The 18873-nt window shown below is 34.2% G+C and overlaps 1 protein-coding gene across 1 annotated transcript in view; it reads left to right on the forward strand.

Moving 5' to 3' along the window:
- The window catches only part of LOC129218406 (dimethylaniline monooxygenase [N-oxide-forming] 2-like), a 167622-nt gene extending 149414 nt beyond the window's left edge, over positions 1-18208 (forward strand). Inside the window, exons 2-3 of the mRNA XM_054852658.1 lie at positions 2834-3519; positions 16572-18208. Coding sequence (XP_054708633.1) covers positions 2869-3519; positions 16572-17483 — 1563 coding nt within the window. The 5' untranslated portion in view covers positions 2834-2868 and the 3' untranslated portion in view covers positions 17484-18208. The remainder of the gene's footprint in view (positions 1-2833; positions 3520-16571) is intronic.
- Positions 18209-18873: the final 665 nt, after the last annotated feature.

The raw sequence follows: 18873 nt of genomic DNA on the forward strand, positions 1-18873 counted from the left end.
TCTTAAACTTTTTCCGTGGGGTAGCCCCCGAACATCTTCGCAGATCGCGTAAAAATACATTTTTCGAACATCATTCGCAGAAAATTTCCGGGGAGAGTCTATGAAATCCACTCTTTCCCACAACACTAGAAATATGTCATTCCCCTCTCCTTTCCTTAATATCACCAATGGTGGTCTATGATTGCCTTTCTGGAACTTTAATTTCACGAAATCGTCTAGGCAGTGCCCCTGAGCCCTAGCGGAACGAAACATGACTTACTATCACCTGTTTAAGTCTTCAGTTTCGAAAAATTTCCTGAGCCTGCTCTTCCCCTAACATCGTCAAAGACTGTCTAAAGTTTCATTTTTATAATCTTCAGGGGCAGAAACCTCCGAACACCACTTTTTCTAGCCTAACGTTACTAGCATGATATAACTCATTTTGTAAACTATTTCTCCCATACAAAGCAATTCTTCTGATTTGTATACTTAAAATCCCTATTTGTGCGCCATGGAAATGTTCAATCAGAATCAAAGTACTCAAAGATACCAAAACGAGTGATTACCATAAGGGTCCCCCCTCCCCCCCCAAAAAATTATATACAACATTATTAATTCACCATTATATTATAAAACTTTTTGAGTAGAAAATGTTCTTATGTGTTAAATTTTATATGGATAAAATACGTTTTATTTTTCTTTTTTTTTTTTCGAATTTCCTCAGAACGTCTCCTCCAAAATTCCTTGTAATTCCTCATTGCCGTTTTCTCTAGCTAATCTGCCATTGTTCACTGGGCATCTGTAAATACCTATCCTTAGTGCTGGATTTAAGGGGAGGAGGAGACGGGGGTTGCCAAGGGCCACGACTTCTAGGAGGCGGCAAATTCACTCTATTTTTATATTTTTTTTCGTTGAAACTCAATTTTAAAACTTGAAAGATGGATAGGGGCGGCAGTTTCGATATTTGCCCCGCCTCGGAAAAAATGTAGATCCGTCACTCCCTACCCTCTCCTCTAAAGTATCCTTAAATAGCCTAAAACTGTGTTTTTAAAACTTTAATTTCAAAAAGCCTTCGGGGGAGGGCCCCCGAATCTCCTATCCCTTTCCTTCGCGTAAATAAAGATGGCATAAATTCTTTGCTTTTATAAATTTCTATGGAAAAACTCCTGAAAAGCACCTTTTCTAGAAAAAAAAAAAAGCCCCATATTGACTCCAGCGAAAAAGATGAGAATGAATCCACGATCCTCTTGCTTCTTATATAAACCAAGCCTAAAATCATGTTTTTAGTATGCCAATTTCGGAAATTTTCCGGAGGACAGCAGTCTATCTTGACTTGAATCGAAATTAATGCATCCCATTAGTATCACTGATGCACTGAAGCTTGTCTGCAATTGCATATTTCAGACTGCAATATGAAACGAATTCTGGTCAGAGGCCCTGAACTATTATTAATATTATATATATATATATATATATATATATATATATATAATGTGTGTACGTATGTATTTGTCGGGTCGGCAAAATGTTAGGGGTCAGTCGGCAAAATCAGTTTCAACACCCCCCCCCCCCCCCCCCAAACGAATGTACCTGGCGACGGCCCTGATTATGACATGAAGACAATTCAAAACATAACCTCTAAACAGAGCTTAATTTTGCGTGGAAACTCATGGGAGCGTTGTTCCTGTACTCTCTTTTCAATTATGTGTAAATTTGAGTATATTTGACGGAATTCAGGCTATCCAACCATTAAAATAAGTTCTGAGGACTATAGACCTTTTGCTTTTTCTTTGATAGAAATTATAAGCTCTGCCTGTAAATGTTTTTCTTTGAAATCTTATTAAACAAAATACAACCTAAAAGTTGCTAATTTGTGCTTATAAAGATCAAAGAGCTTTCATCAAACTTGCTTTCTGTTTTTCAATCTTCATGGAGTACTTTTTTTCTCGTAAAGAAGCAAAAATTATTATTCAAACCTGACTTTAAACAGTTAAAATTTAGTTTTTTCTGTGAATTTTTCAACTGATTAAAAAATAAATCTTGAATACATACATCACAAAGTGACATTTGATCCGAATTTCTAAATTCATTTAAGTTTAATTCAGGCTGTGGGCATGGCCATTGTCTCAAAAATTAAGGATTAAAATGAATAACTGTTATTAGAAACCAAAATATATTATTCCTAGGTTGATATTTTTTTTAACATTTAAGCTTAAAAACCAAACGCTGTAACATATTATTCTGGCTATCATGCTTAAATATCTTTAAAAAAACTGCAGAACAATACAAAACCGGTTTTAAATTATTTTGTTGAAGAAAACATTTGTTTGATGCAACGGAATAAAACATTTTAGGCGGTACAGAAGCTGATTAATAGAATATTTATGCATATTAAAAATGTATAAAAACTGTACTTCAAATAGTGCTTTGTATTCCTTATGCATACATTGCGCAAGTAATTGTTATATCATCAAAGGCGCAGAAAACATTTAGAAGTGCATTCATAAAAATCAAGTATTCTAAAATCTATACTCATTCTAGTAATTTTTTCACTGCATTTCGCATTAGATTACTCATTTTGCATTTTCAAAGCAACGCATTATATACTGAAGTAGTTTAATAGGACCTTTTTGAAACTGGAAATGAAAAATCTTTAAGTTTAATGATTTTGATGCCTCACAGTAATGTTTGTCCCTGGTTCCTTCTACATCTGGGTTAATTGAACCCTTCGTGACTCAATCTTCGTGTTTTGAAACCTAATATGACTCATCAATGAGAAATGTTTCATTTATTACATTATTTTTTTTTTGAATAAATTACATTTATGTGCTCAATAATTTTTACTTCTTTTCAGATGTGTTTTGTTCAGTGTAAGATTCAGAAATAAAGATGTTGGATGAAGAGATGACACCACAAGCAAAGCTTGTAGCCGTTATTGGTGCTGGCGCTAGTGGTCTTACAACCATTAAAAGTTTAAAAGAAGAAGGCTTTTATGTTGTGTGTTATGAAAAAACTGATAATGTTGGTGGTATTTGGAAGTATCGAGACGAAGATATTGAGGGCGTTGGATCAGTTATGAAATGCACAGTATCTAATATTAGCAAAGAATTGATGGCTTTTAGTGATTTTCCTCCGCCTGCTTCATTTCCAAATTTCATGCCACACAAATATGTCCTAAAATATCTTGAAAAATACGCGGAAGCTTTCGATCTATTACGTCACATAAAGTACAGACATGAAGTAATACGTGTGCTGCCTACGAATGATAATTACAGGACTGGTCGTTGGGAAGTGACGATAAAAGACAATGTGAAAAACAGGATACTGGTAGAGGTCTTTGACGGAGTTGCTGTTTGTGTTGGGAGGTATGGCTTCCCGAAGATTCCGAAGTTTAATTCCATTGAAACTTTTACTGGGAAAATAGTGCACTCTCACAATATCAAAGATGCCGAGCCATATAAAGATCAAAGAGTTTTGGTGATTGGTGCTGGAAATTCGGGAGCTGATGCTGCAGTATATTTGTCTACATTTGCTGAACAGGTATTTATGTTTTCTTTTCTACTCTAAAATGTCAACCCATCTAGATTTTTTTTTTCATCTTTTTTGAAATGTTAGGTTATCCATCAAATTATTGAATTATCACTTGGAATATAATTTCTTAACAGATTATTCATTTAAATAACTCAAATACACTAGCGTAAAGTGAATGGAAATCAGATGGCCGTTCACTTTACGCTAATATATAATAAAAACGCCGTAAATGTTAACATTTCAACGTGAATATTTTAAAGCATTTCTATTCCTCTTATATTATGGTTTTACGTTCATGTCTAACTTTTACATTCAGATAAGTAGCCATAAAATGGAATTCAGACTTTCACTTTACAAAACCAAAAACAGATTTTTTTTTAATTTAACTTTGCGTAAATTGAAATTTTAGGGAAAGAACATCTAAAGAATGCATTGAGAGAGTTCGTTTGTTTTTTTAACTGACTTCAAAAAGGAAGCGGTTATCAACTCAAACCGTATGTGGGTCAATCCATTTGAAATCACCCAAAAGGAATAAAATTTGTTGCTGGACATTTTTGATTTTCCTAATTTTTTTACTAGTTATTTCTCACTACTAAGTGAGTTCGAGAGTGTTAAAAGAAAAATTTTAGGCTCATACTTTTTTCTAACGCGCCATTTTAAGTTTGCTTGATTGCCATTTTTGGACCAAAAACAAGTTTTACGTAAATGCATCTAACTCGGTTAGTTTTACAGCTATCAAGACAAAACAAAATCCTGCATAACCAGAAGAATGCCCTAGATATGATTTGTTTGCAAAATATTATTTAAATGGTGAGAAAGGTGAAGAAAAAATTAACAATTACAAACTGAAAATTAGCATAAAATACGAGTTTTAGTGCTGCAAAATTAGTAAAAAGAGGAAAGTCTCAATTCTATTTTTTTTCTTGAGTAGATATTATATAGGACTACTTATTGTAGAAATTTTAAGCTTGAGAACTTTGTCCTTTTTTTCTTTTTTTTTGTAAAATATTTCAAAAATGGCAAAAATCACAATTTGGCAATGTTTAAAGTCAAATATCTCAAAAGGAACTGAGTGAAAATTTCTGAAATTGATACAGGTAACACCTCTTTGTGATATAAAAATATGATAACAGTTTGATAACTGAAACTCAACTGGTACTAGTAGAGTTAAAGGGCGCTAAAGTTGGCCAAATATTGCATTTTCGCAAAGTTTAAAGTGAAATATTTCAAGAGGGACTGAGTGGAAAAAAATGAAATTAATACAGGTTGCACCTTTTTATGATATGAACCTGTGATTACAATTTGGTGACTGAGATTTAACTGGTATCAGAGTTACAGTGCATCAAAGTTGGCCAAATATTGCCTTACACATACACTAAGTTAAAAACTAATTCAAAGTAAAGCTCCACTTTCCAAACATTTAACAGCAAAAAGAGTTCCTCTTATTTAATAGATTAAATTCATGCAATAGAAATATGCACAAAAAATAGGCAAATGAATAAATGAAATAAAATGGACGAGCATTGTAAAGAATATATCTCTACATACGAGGGTTGATCTAAACGTGAGGTTCCCATCAATTTTACAAATGTACAGCACTGTCTATTCTCATTGAAATTTGCATCGTTGGAAAGAAAAAAAAATTCTCTATTTTATACATAATTGCCATCTTTTTCTATGCATTATTGTCGACAGTGCCCTAACTTGTGTATCGAGTGTCACAGAATTCCACAGCCATTCCGTTGAGGAAGCGTCACTGCAATCAAAAACGGAGTGCTTTGTTGACTGTCATGTCCCACTATCCTTGCAGTCCGGAGCTTGAGTATAGTGGTTACCACTTGTTTCTACTCGTAAGTATAAGGAACACTTTGATTGCCATCGTTTCCGGAGCGACGACAAAGTCAAAAAAGGGTGAAACGCTTCCTCAGCAGGTTGGCGGTGGAGTTCTGTGATTCTGGAGTTCTTTACAATGCTTTTCCATCTTAATTCATTTATTCATTTGTTTATTTTTTGTGCATATTTCTGTTGCATGAATTTAATTTATCAAAGAAGAGGAACTTTTGTTGCTGTTAAATGTTTGGAAAGTGAAGCTTATCTATGAATTAATTTTTAACTTTGTGTATGTGTAATGCAATATTTGACCAACTTTGATGCACTGTAACTCTGATACCAGTTGAATCTCAGTAACCAAATTGTAATCATAGGTTCATATCATAAAAAGGTGTTACCTGCATGAATTTAATTATTTTTCATTTGGTCCCTCTTGAAATATTTCACTTTAAACTTTGCGAAAATGCAATATTTGGCCAACTTCAATGCCCTATAACTCTAGTACCAGTTGAGTCTCAGTCATCAAATTGTTATCATATTTTTATGTCATAAAAAGGTGTTAATAAAGGTTAATTTTTCATTCAGTCCCTTTTGAGATATTTGACTTTAAACTTTGCCAAAATTCGATTTTTTCCATTTTTGAAAAATTTTGCAAAAAAAAAAAAAAAAAAGGACAAAGTTCTCTAGTTAAAAATTTCTACAACAAGTAGTCCTATATTATATCTACACAAGAAAAAAAATAGAGCTGAGACTCTCCTCCTTTTATTAATTTTGTAGCACTAAAACTCGTAATTTTATGCTAATTTTCAGTTTGTAATTGTTAATTTTTTTCTTCACCTTTCTCACTATTTGAATAATATTTTGCAAACAAATCATGTCTAGGGCATCCTTCTGGCGATGTAGGATTTTGTTTTGTCTTGATAGCTGTAAAATTAACCGAGTTAGATGCATTTACGTAAAACTTGTTTTTGTCCAAAAATGGCAACTGAGCAAACTTAAAATGGCGGGTTAAAAAAAAGTATGAGCCTAAAATTTTTTCTTTCAACACTTTTGAACTCATCTAGTAGTGAGAATTAACTAGTAAAAAAAGTAGGAAAATCAAAAATGTCGAGCCACACGGCCTGGGTGATTTCTACTGGATTGACCCATGTATGTTTTTTTTTTTTTTTTTTTTTCGTTTTTGTTTGTCCACTCATAGGCGTCTCACCTAGTGAACCGATTTTGATGATTATTTTTTAATATATAGGGGATGCTCTAACTTAGGTCCCATACCTTTGATTGACCATATTTGTTCTTTAAAAAATAAGTTGTGGGCAAAAACAGTATATCTCATGTAATTTCTCTATTCATGGACTGACGCCTAAGCGTAAGCACATCAAGTGCGGTCCAAGGAGGATAGGAGGCCGCACCTCCTTTCTAGCACCACCCTTTCTATGCCGCACCTCCTTGGTGCGGCTTAGAAAGATTGGTGTGCAACTCGCGTATGTTTTCTCAAACGATTCTTGAAGCCAAAGCTGTGGGAATCCAATTGATGGCAGTGCGGCCAGGGAGTACGCTACTTTTAACGGATTCTACATTAGTGGATGCGGCGTAAAGGGGAGATACTTGGGTAATCTCAACTCTATGGTATGCAGGCTGAAGTAATAATTCAGTTCCGCGTTAGTGTTGTTCTACCGCGTTTCGTGAAAAATTTATGAAAGAGCTTTATTAGAAATTAATGGACTCATCAAAGTTGAATATTAAGAGAAGAATTGTTTCATACATGGGTGCAAAAGTGGGCACGGACCAGGCAAAGAAAACTTTTCGCATTTCAAAGCTCCAGAAGATGAGGAAAAACTTGCAAAATATCGTCGCCTCAGAGCAACAGTAAGCTATCTTAGTGTTATTTCTGGGATTAGATACCTTACTGTTGCTTTTAGACGACGATATAAGTCTTTAATTCCTTTTAAAACTTTCAATAATGCAGTCTGCACCACAAAAAAAAAGAAAACATTTCTAAAACCATTGATTCAAGTATCATTCTTGCTACTCCAGATCCTATTTTACTACTCCAGAAGCATCTGGCGAACGTGCGATTTTAGTCCTCTGTATGTTCACCACATTAATACAGTACTCATATTCATACTCCTACATAACAATAACAAGGAAATTCGACCACTGATTTCAAAGTCAGAAAAGTCACTCAAAAGAGGAAATTTAAAAGTGAAAAGTTATATAGTATTTATTCTAAGATTTACTAGAATCTGCACGTGAAAGATATACTCGACGTAAAATTACAATTAATATCCTTAATTTATAAAATATTAAAGCTGGAATCTTTCGTGCGTCTTTATGTATTTAAGGCCTTGAAAACGCAAATAAATGGGAAATTGCAGATGGTAACTAATCTTCACGTGTTTGCTTAAGTGGCAGGCTTTTTTGGCAACTGGTCTGGGAGTAATAAGTTTCCAACTAGGGCCGTTTCCATGGACACTTTCGACCCCGGAAAAAAAATCTGCTTTTCACCGCATTCCAGTCATTAGCGGGTTTTATGTGGAATCTTTCTACTCCTGTTAGCTTCTGGAGTGAAAGCGGTGTTATTATCTGGTATGCATTACGCGAAACAAGTTCGTCTACTAGCCGCTAAGGATGCTGGGTAAAAACCGCTTTTTCTGATACAATGGGAGAACCTCTTTTTATATGGAAACGGGGAATTTTTCAATCGGTTTTTTTGCGGATCCAGAGCGGGGATTTACCGGGTCGAAAAGTAAGTTGTGAACGCGGCTACTGTGTATCTAATGAAGTACTCTATATTAAAAAAATTGACGCACCAAGAACACTCTCAATAATGGACTTTCAAATTTGACGAAATTTTCTTCGTATTTGACGAAACCACTTCCAGGGATATGCTCCGAGCGAACATTTCGTCAATTTGAAGAAACTGCTTTTGTTAGTGGTTTGAGGATGCGAATTTCGTCAAATGTAATGAAATATTTCTTCATTCTAGTTTCGTCAAATTAACAATCATTTTCGTAGTTTTGAGAGCATTAGTTTCGTCAAATTAATTTCGTCATATATGAGGACGTTAATTTCGTAAATTTTTAAGAAAATTTATTTCCTTTTTATTTTTCTATGAGCACATTAGGTTTTTTTTTTATATTTGAGAATACAGTCGAACCTCGTTAATTCGAACACGCTTAAAACAAATAACTGCTGAAATGAACTTTTTTGTAATCCTTGTCTTATTGTTTATTGTTTTTTGGATAAAGCGAACCACGTTTTATAATAATCGATTTTAATGGTCCTTTTAAGTTCGTTATAACGAGGTATTTTATAAGATTTTGTGCGTGTGATCAAATTCTAACTTCAGAATCTTACCACCTTAGTTTCCCACTTTATTGCGTGTAGTCACTTTCACAGGCCCGTCATTTACGGGGTGAGGGGGTCAATTGACCCCCCCCCCCCTCCCGTCTTTATTTTTGAACATTCATGTTTTTACATATGACTGGCTATTGTTTTAGTTCGTTTTCTGTAAAATTTTTACTGAGTACAGACTCTTTATCATATTTGGGATAAAATTGAAACAACGGGCCTGCAGCCCTCCCCCCCCCCATAAAAAAAGACAAGTAATTGCTAAAAAATGAGGCACATAAAATATGTCAAGCAAATTTTTATTTATGTAAAATTGCAAACAAACAATTTCTCTAAAAAGGTAAAACAAATCATTGCAGATTAAACTCCCCATGGTATCTAATTAAACCCCCCATAATGGGGGTTTTCCTTCAAAAAATCTAATTTTTGTCGGATATTTTCCAAATTTGGCACAGAGGTTCGTTATTGGAGGCTCGGGAATTCACACAAGGACGTTTATGTCCCTCTATGTGGGGGGCGGGGGGACAGACAACCCCGCATTAGGGGGTTCTCCGTATTAAAAAAAGTTTTTGTCCGATCTTTCCAAAATTTGACACATAGGCTCTTTGATGCGCGGAGATTCAGGCAGGGTAGTTTTCGGCCTTCTATGGGGGGGGGGGGGGTTAACCCCTATGGTAGTTTTCCTACAAGAAATCCAGTTTTTGTTGGATCTTTCCGAATTTGCCAGAGGTTTGTTATTTGATGCTCAGGAATTCTCATAGGGTGGTTTTCTTTTCGCTATGGGGGGGGGGGTCCCCATACGGGAGGGGTTCTTATAAAAAAAAAGTTTTTATCATATCTTTTCCAAATTTGGAACAGAGGTCCTCTGATGCTCGGGAATTCACACATGGTAGCTTTCAACCCTCCATGATGGGGGGGGGGGGTGAGCAACCCCGCATTGGAAGTTCTCCTTATATATAAAAAAAGTTTTTGTCTGATCTTTTCTAAATTTGCCATAGAGGTTCTTTGATGCTCAGGAATTCACGGAGGTTAGCTTTCGTCAATGTATGGGTAGGGGGGGGGGGCAACACCGATGGGGGTTTTCCTTGAAAAAAATTCATTTTTCGTCGGATCTTTTCCAGATTCGGCCCAGATATCCTTTGATGCTGGAAATCCACATAGGATAGTTTCCCATGGGGTAGTATTCATATGGGGCATATATCCCATGGGGTCCATCATGGGGTATATTCCATGTGATTAAAGAACCTATGTGCCAAATTAGAAAAAGATCTGACAAAAGCCTGGATTTTTGTAAGGAAAACTCCCCTAATTGCGGAGGGGGATGCCCCTAAAGCGGAAAGAATAGTTCAAACTGTTCGAATTACATCGCTACATCGCGATGTAAGGATGGCGATGCATCACGATGTAGAAATTCCTACATCGCTCTGCCCCTACTGGGAATATAAAAGTGCTACTTCCTCAGCAGACATTGGGTACTGGAAAAATAAATCATGTGCCACTTTTATGCACAGTTAGATTGATATATGCTCGCAAGAAAATTGCTGAGAAGTTTCTTCTTCATTGCATCGCATGAAAAAATTCCAGAAAAAAAAAAGATTTTTATCCAATTTATACCAAATTTCAAAAAAAAAAAAAAAAAAGTACAATAAAATGGACAACTTTAAGTTAGTATATATTTGTTCTAAAATTAGATACAGAAAATAAAATTAGATAATCTTAAGAAAAAGCTTACCTTTTTCTTTTTCCAATTAATTATTTGTTTTACTAATTTTGTTTGTATGTAGAACGTTTATTTGGCCAAATTTATGTTTAATACAGGAACTTTATTATTGCATGCATTTCATACTTCATACTTTGAAAACAATTCTCTGCCAAAATTGCAAAAGGTATTTGAATATATAAATTTTAAAAAAAATGCAGATGTGAAATAAATCTTTTGGTAAAATTAATTTAGTGTAATGTTTGTTAAATAATTATAAAAATATACCTTTGCTTTTTACCCCTAAGTTTCTATTTTTATTTCCAAACATGTGTAACATGAAATCAATGTATAATATACGAACATTTAGAATATTGTTATAATTATGAAAAAGTCTTCGTCTGTCCTTGTTCCGATTATCTCCGTGATGATGGATCCATCCTAAAAAAGTTTTAAAAAGAGAATATATATACATAATAAGAAAAGGTTAAGTCCATGGGTGTATGCCCTCATGCACATGGATCTTTTTTCTATTCCGAGGAAAGTTTTACGATTAAATTCAGCAATTTATTTCTGAAATAAAACATGTTTTCACGATTTCTTTCAAAATCTGAGTTTTTTTTCCTTAAGTTAAAAAGCTACGATTCGCTTGTGACTTTGAAAAGCATCTGACTTAATTTTCATATTTTTCAAAACATACGATTATTTCGATGCTGACAGCTTTTTATCAAGCAGATTGCAAGAATGAGTTATTTTTACAGCGGATGAACAAAATTTTTATTTAGGCAGCTAGACTCTCAATTAGTTTCTGAAATTAATTTCTGAATAATATTCTAGAATTAGAGTTTCTTCAATTTATCGAGAATCAGCATTATTTAGCCATTAAACGAGTTAATTCTTTTGCACATCAAGTCGTAAATTTTCATTTTTTTGAGCTATAAAAAAATCAAAAGTGCAAAAATTGTTGATCTGTGATTTTTTTTTAAATTTATTTTTTATTTTAACCGATAGCCAAAATACACCTTTTTTTTTAGATTTTCGTGTTTCGTTTTCTTCACGAATGTTTTCTGAAGTACTCCCCCCCCCTACCCAAATTAGTTCCAATAAAGTAGTTATGAATTAAGTAGTACTGAAACTGGTGATTATGATTTTATTTGCTCTTTTTTCGGAGATTTTATTGTGCTATGTTATCAATAAACAACATTTACCTACCGAGTTTTACCTCCTTAAACCACTACCAAATTAGAGTCAAAAAACCCAGGGCTCCAACATTCGAAGCCATCGATGCCACGCTCCATTTCATAAACTAACTAGTAATTACATAAAGCTACCTTCTAGCTGATGGATAGGGATTTAGTAGGAAAAAAAAACTGATTTTTCTGCAATACTGGGGGTAGAGTACTTACAAAATGGGGCGTAGCTTAAGGGCGTGTGTACTTAGGATTTTTTTAACTTAGCTGGTAATGATTTTAAGAGGGAGTGCTTTGCCAAGTAAAGTTGTTAATTGATAGTATAGTACCTTGAAATTTTTAAAAAATATTCGAACAAAATCATAAAATCATCAGAATCAATCACTAGTACAAAAATATTCAAACGTAGTTCTACTTACTAGTTTGGGACGGAGACGAAGGGAGTATCACCTTTTAACTAAGCATATTTGATTTTTAAAATATGCAATTTTCACGCAGTAAATAAAAAAACGTCAAGGGAGAAGAGCTGCCAAAGATAGGGGAAACCCAATAAAAAAGTGCATTTTCTTGTTTGTTTGTGTCTTGAGAACTAATTGACTGATAACGATGGATTTTTTTTTTCAAAGGCATATAATGAAAATAGGGACTAGTGTGGTGAGTAAAGCTTGTTACATATATAAAGCTTATCATATATTTTCATTATCCTTTTAATTTTTCATATATTTTCATTATCCTTTCAATTTTTCAATTGAAGTTCGGTTAAATTTTCAGACATTTTACTTTATATCCAGCAAAATCACAACTTCAACTAAAAGATTTAGATTTATTGGAAGTTCATCTATAAAATGCTTCTTAGTATGATTTAATGTAGACCGGGATTTCTCACTTTTTGTTGTCAATATCTTGAGGCGGCAAATATGGCAATAAAATTAATGCTGCATTTATTTTAGCTGTAGAAACTATGCATAATGGAAAAAATTCATAATTATGACAAATCATGTAACACAAATTGACATAGAAAAACTTATAAATTTAGTGCATGAAGTGGGAAAATAAACAACAAAAAATGCTTATTATTGTTATTACAATTTTCAAACATGCTATACTATCTTTTCTTTTTTTCTTTTTAAATCGAGGTTAAACATTAAAACTTCACTTCAATAATTTATTTTAATTTGCGGGAAAATTGAAAAAATATTGAAAATATTCTGCTGAAATATCAAGCACAAAGATAGAGTTCTTTATGGAAATTAATACTTTTTTAATCTTAAAATGATTTTATCAAATTGATATTACTTCATGTTTTATGCAAGTAAAAAAAAAAAAGGCTGCACAAATAATGAACGTAAGCACTTATTGCTAGAAACATCTGCCGCAGGGAAAGAGATTATATAAACAACGTGGGGTAAGCTGGTAAGCGTATTGGGGGATTGGTATATAATATTTGTTTAAGAAAATAAAAATGCAGAATGAAACAAATTTGAAAAACTAAAAAATACACTTCGTTTAACAGAATTATTTTTGTAAAATTCATGGAGAAGAATGAAAACTCATAACCATGTAATATATTCCATGTTGAAATTAAAAACTTCAAAGTTCTATACCTTTTATAAAAGCGCTGTATTTATCATCAGTGTTAGTTAAGCTACGGTGGAGTTTTTTTTTTTTTTTTTTTTTTGTAAGTTTAAATTCGTACAAACTCTTTAGTCATGTTTGTAATTTTTTTAACGAAATAAAGGAAGTACGCTTTTGGAAACAAATGTCAACGAACCAACATTTTCTTTTACAAATAAAAAAAAAACAACACTAGCTAAGCCTAACATGGAAGTGACTCAAAGTTAACACACACAGAATTCTAAACCTAATCGAACCGTTCGTTTTCAATTTTAATGTGTTTTAAATATAACTACAACACAACACTAAACAAAAATGTAACAATACATAAAAGAAGGCACATTGCACATATAAATTTCAATAAATACTAACCTTTTTTATGAATCCTTTAGAATAATTGAAGTAAGATAATTTAACGAGCAAGTACAAGATTGAAACGAAAACTCCCAGAATGCACTGCAATGTGACGAAATCGGAACGAAATAATTTCGTGAAAAATTTGAGATTTCTGGTTTCGTCAAATATCACGTGATTCAGTGACAAAAAGATCGTCGAAAATAACGAAATAGTGCTCGAGGATTGCCGAATCGTCAAAATTGAGCGTTTCATTTTTGACAGTGAAGGATTTGTCAGAATGAAACGAAATCTTACACACGTGATGGCAACATTAATATAAGAAAGTGATTACAAAATAAAAGTAAAATGATCAATTATTACTGAAAAAATCGCCCCTCCCCCCGTTGAACCAACTTTAGCGTGAATAAAGGAGACGATACAGTAGAGCAATGAGGCATAGCAGTCACGTACGATGCCTACGTCATCTTGTACCACAGTTACTTGTAAACACGCCACTAATTCAATCAAACTCATAAGCAATAATATTTACTGTCTCAAGCGATCCCAGATATGCTCGATTTGTGACAATTCGGGGCATCGCACAGGTCAGAGAAGTTGATAATGTGGAAAAGGAAGTCTCCTGAAACCTTTTGTTGTGTGTAAACGAGCCTTTCTTGTAAAAAACCTTGAACTGAACCTTGTTTTGTTAAAATATGGTTCCTGGGAATCCCGCCATGAGTGCCAACGCATTTGACCGAAGCTTGACACAAACGTACCGTTAGGCTGACGTAATACTGTGAATCAATATTAGGGGTGACTAGGTCTCATATACTATATCATTTCATATTATTACTCCAGATGCAGTGTGCCCCTGAAAAGCAAATGGATTATTAGAACATTCACCCTGTCGACTCCACTTGGAGTAGTGTTGAGTTCGACGGGATTTGACTGCAACCGGATAGATCTAGATCGTCCTTTGCGAGGAATCCAGATCGAATTTGGACAATGGAGACATTTTTGTCGCTTATGGAGAACTCTATATGTTCTCTCAAACAGTGCCTTTGCTTTTCAGCGGCACACCGCACCCACAGTTGGGCGGATGTTATAGGGTGCTATCATTTCCGAAGCATGATCACCCTTAATATTGATCCACAGCACCATGATAGCATAACGGTACGTTAGTGTCATGCTTTAATAACATGTGTTGGTTCTCATGGCAATGCGCCCAGGGGCCATATTTTAACAGGACAATGCACAGTCACACACAGCATGGGTGTCTGGAGACATTCTTATCACCCTCTCTGACCTGTGCGATGCCCTGATTTTTCATAAATTGAGCATATCTGGGATCACTTCAGACTCTAAATTGGACATCCTACGAGTTTGGTCGAATTAGTGGCGCATTTAGAGTAACTGTGCTGCGAAATGACGTAGGACATTGACATTGTAAGAGCTTGCTATGGCTCAATGCACGGCTGCATCGCCTCGTACATTCACGCTAGAGGTGGCTGAACACAGTACTTAAACCACCATTCATTTGGGATTTTCCAGTTATAAACGATCAATTTGCTTTCATTTTGTAATCACTTTTTTATATCAATGTTGCCCACACGTATGTTAAATTTCGATTCATTCTGACAATTCTTTCTTGGTTCGTCGATTTTTTTTTGTTATAGAGCAGCGGTTCTCAACTTGGGGGCACGCCTCCCTAGGGGTTACGTAGAAGAATTTGAAAGAGGACGTGAACGCATAGAATAATTAATGCACTGAAAACAACTCTATTTTACTGATTTACTCAATGTTTTAGTCGTATTGAATGTTTTAAGATTATCCCCCCTCTTAGGGGGGTAGTGTATGGTGTATGGGAGTAGTGTATGGGGGGGGGGGGTAGTGTCATCCACATATACCCATCATCCATCTGGATTTTAAGCACTAAGCTTACCCAAGCAAGTCAAATCATCGAGTTGGACATCGAAAGTGCTTTAAGTTGTGCTTTATCACAGTTGCAACCTAATATTAAAAAACTTGTGAAAGATAAACAGTGGCAGCCTTCCCATTCATTTTGTGAAAGGGACTGGTATTACGTGTTAACTTCACCCATATACCTCAAATTGTTTTGTGTTTAATTTTTAATTCTGTGATTTCATGCGTTTCGATTATAATATGCTCAATAAAGTCAAGAGTATTAATATTAAATGGTTGGAACGAAATTATTTATATTTTAATTAAATAAGCGGTTTTCTGCTATCCTAACCAGATTCTCTCTCAAATTCCGATAGGAATATTTGTATTGATCACATAAAATGGGGAGGGTGACATCACATGGACTCAAAAGAAACGCAGAGCCTGAAAGGTTGAAAACTACTGTTATAGAGTGGATTTTTCTTTTTTTCTTTTTTTTTTTTTTTTTTTTTGAGACTGAGAAGCAAAGGGATGTAAGTGGACATTTTCAAGTTGTGAATATAACGCGTTTAAAGATAAGGGCTGTACTGTATGGCCTTCATTGAAAAGTTTTTCTAAATCATGCTGTTTAACGGAACCTACCAGGGCTACTACTCTTGCCCCAAGTCAGAAGAGACGTTCACTTAGCATTTGCACTGATTATCTCCAAATTTTTAATTTTGTCACTTAACATTTCTTTGCTTCTCACTGCCTCATATGGAGAACAGTTAATCGCTCAAAAGGTTTTTCACGATCAAAATGTAAGCTACTTAATGCTTTGATTGTCAAAAGATTTTTGCGCATTTAAATTGGGCGCCAACATGTTGATGTAACTTTCCATGCATAAATAAAAATAAAATATCTCTTACTTCATATGGAAGATAATCTCTCAAGAGGTTTTCTCTCTTAAAGTGGGGACTACTTAATATGTTTCTATCATCAAAAACTCTTTGATGCATTAGGCTCTAGTGCTAACTTGTTGATATAAATTTCCATACCTAAAATGGCCTTCTAAGTCTGGTACTTGAGTTATAAAAAAGAAAACCGTTGATGACAATACGAAATTCTGAAGTGACTGAAAACACTTTGTTTTATTCCAGGTATATTTGAGCACCAGGCAAGGTACGTGGGTTCTACAAAGGCCAGGATCAAATGGACTTCCAGCTGATTTGAGTTTTAATAGAAGAATTTTCAACACCGCATTCCAAAAGTTGCCTCGAAAGTTGGTATTTTGGTTCATGGAGAAACAAGTCAACAAAAACTTTAACCACAACACATACAATTTGAAGCCTCCTTACAGATTTCTTACTAAAAGACCTACAGTAAATGATCATCTCGCAAGTAAAATCTTAAGTGGTGATATCATTCTGAAAGGTGCAATAAAACATTTCACTGAAAAAGGAGTAGTCTTCAGAGGAGACAATGATATTACCAACATTGATGTTGTAATTATGGCAACTGGCTACCAGTTAAAAGTACCATTTCTGAATGATATAATTTTTCAAGTAATTGGAGATCACGTTCCGTTGTTCAAACATGTCTTTCCTCCGCATTTATCTGTGCCATCTATGGCCATCATCGGGATGACTCAAGTTTTTGGGGGTGTACTACCAGTGTGTGAAATGCAAGCTAGGTGGTTCGCTAATGTTTTGAATAACAAAGTTGATTTTCCTGACAAAGGTGACATAATCAACGATATTACTTTAAACACTGAGAAAGAGACTAAATTGCTTCATTCTTCTGCAAGAAATTGCATGCAAGTGTATGGTATTCCGTACATGGATGAACTTGCTCAACTTATTGGTGCTAAACCTAATTTCAAGAAATTGCTTCTCAGAGAACCTAAACTTACATGGGCCTGCATCATGGGTCCATGTTTACCATATCAATACAGATTGGAAGGGCCCCATGCGTGGGTTGGAGCAAAAGATGCGATACTTAATTATAAAGAAAGAGTTTTTGCGCCTCTAAGGACACGCTATGAAACTCGACAGAATTTCTCAAATACGTAACAATGTGTCGTATGCTAGATTTAAAGGTACGTTTAGTGAAAGAACTGAAAAAGAGGAAAGAAATAAGTGTTTTAATTCGGCTTTCGGTTTTTATGATATTTTTCCATGATGCAAATGAAATCCAACAAGACTGAACATTGATTTTATGTGATATTTATCACCATGAACATAAAAATGTCAAGAAACCAGTTTTGTAAAAGTTGTTATGCTACTGCCTTTTAACCGCCACATTCATACTTTTTCTATGGCATTCTTTTATATGAACTAGATTTTTCATTCATCGAACACGATGAATAAGATTTTCAAAAGCGTATATAATTATATTTTATAAAAAAAAACATTATCTATTATTGTTTCTAAAAATATGAAAAACTGATATTCGTAAACAGTATTATTACAGTAGTTTCCATTTCCTGTGCATTGAAATATTTATTTTTCTTTTACAAACATTTCATATAGCTATTTATAGAAAAAATCTCTTTTTATGTAAAATACTTTTCTGCTTTTCGAAGAATATTGTGAAATAGTCAAAGCTTCATAAAAATATCATTATAATCTATCATTAGCAACATATACAATTTTTAGAACACTTGTTGAATACTGCCGATTTTCTTATAGAAATTCATACGTTCCTATAAAAGCTGAATCTATACGCTTATGTAACTAATTTTTATCTCTTCTGCTGTGATTTTTATTGATAAATGGTGTAAAAGTGTGTTTATTAAAGTATTTATTTATACGTATAACGAGTCTCTATTTTTTCGACATCAAAATTACTCCTTTATTTACCAAGATGTATCCGTGATCTTTCATCAGTTAATATTTTGTTGCTGCTATTCGTGATCATCTTTTGAATTACTTAACACTTCATAATTTTGAGTGAATATTTTATGCTGTACTTTTTTTTCTAAGCAAATGCGTGGTTCATTTTATTGGAATTAAATGTACTTTTCTCTACCTTTTAGCGTGTAGCCTAGTGTTAAAATACACCTGTTTTATGTGAAACAAATACTGGAAACGATTCGTTTTAGAACTCTGTTTCGAAAGCACATAAATTAGCCGACATTGTCTTAGCCGAAACAAAAGAACTTGCATGCTTATTTCTTTCTGTGTCACGCGAATTACATGTTTACAGGTTCAAAAGTATGATGGTAGTTTTGCTTTAAAAGTACTTGTAAAGAAAGATAAAAATGAGAAAAAATATTTGCGTATCACAGGGGTACCCCCCCCCCCCAGAGAACAAGGGCGCAACCCTCTTATACATATCCTCTTCATACAACCTCCTTACATACAAATTTGTTTACAAACCCTCTTCCACAACGCGAAATTTCGACTCACGCAAGGGGTTTTTGGAAAGTCCGGCGTCTGCCATTTTGTGTCGTTCCGCAAC

Source organism: Uloborus diversus, chromosome 3 (assembly GCF_026930045.1).
Source record: "Uloborus diversus isolate 005 chromosome 3, Udiv.v.3.1, whole genome shotgun sequence".
In the NCBI taxonomy this organism is placed as follows: Eukaryota; Metazoa; Arthropoda; class Arachnida; order Araneae; family Uloboridae; genus Uloborus; species Uloborus diversus.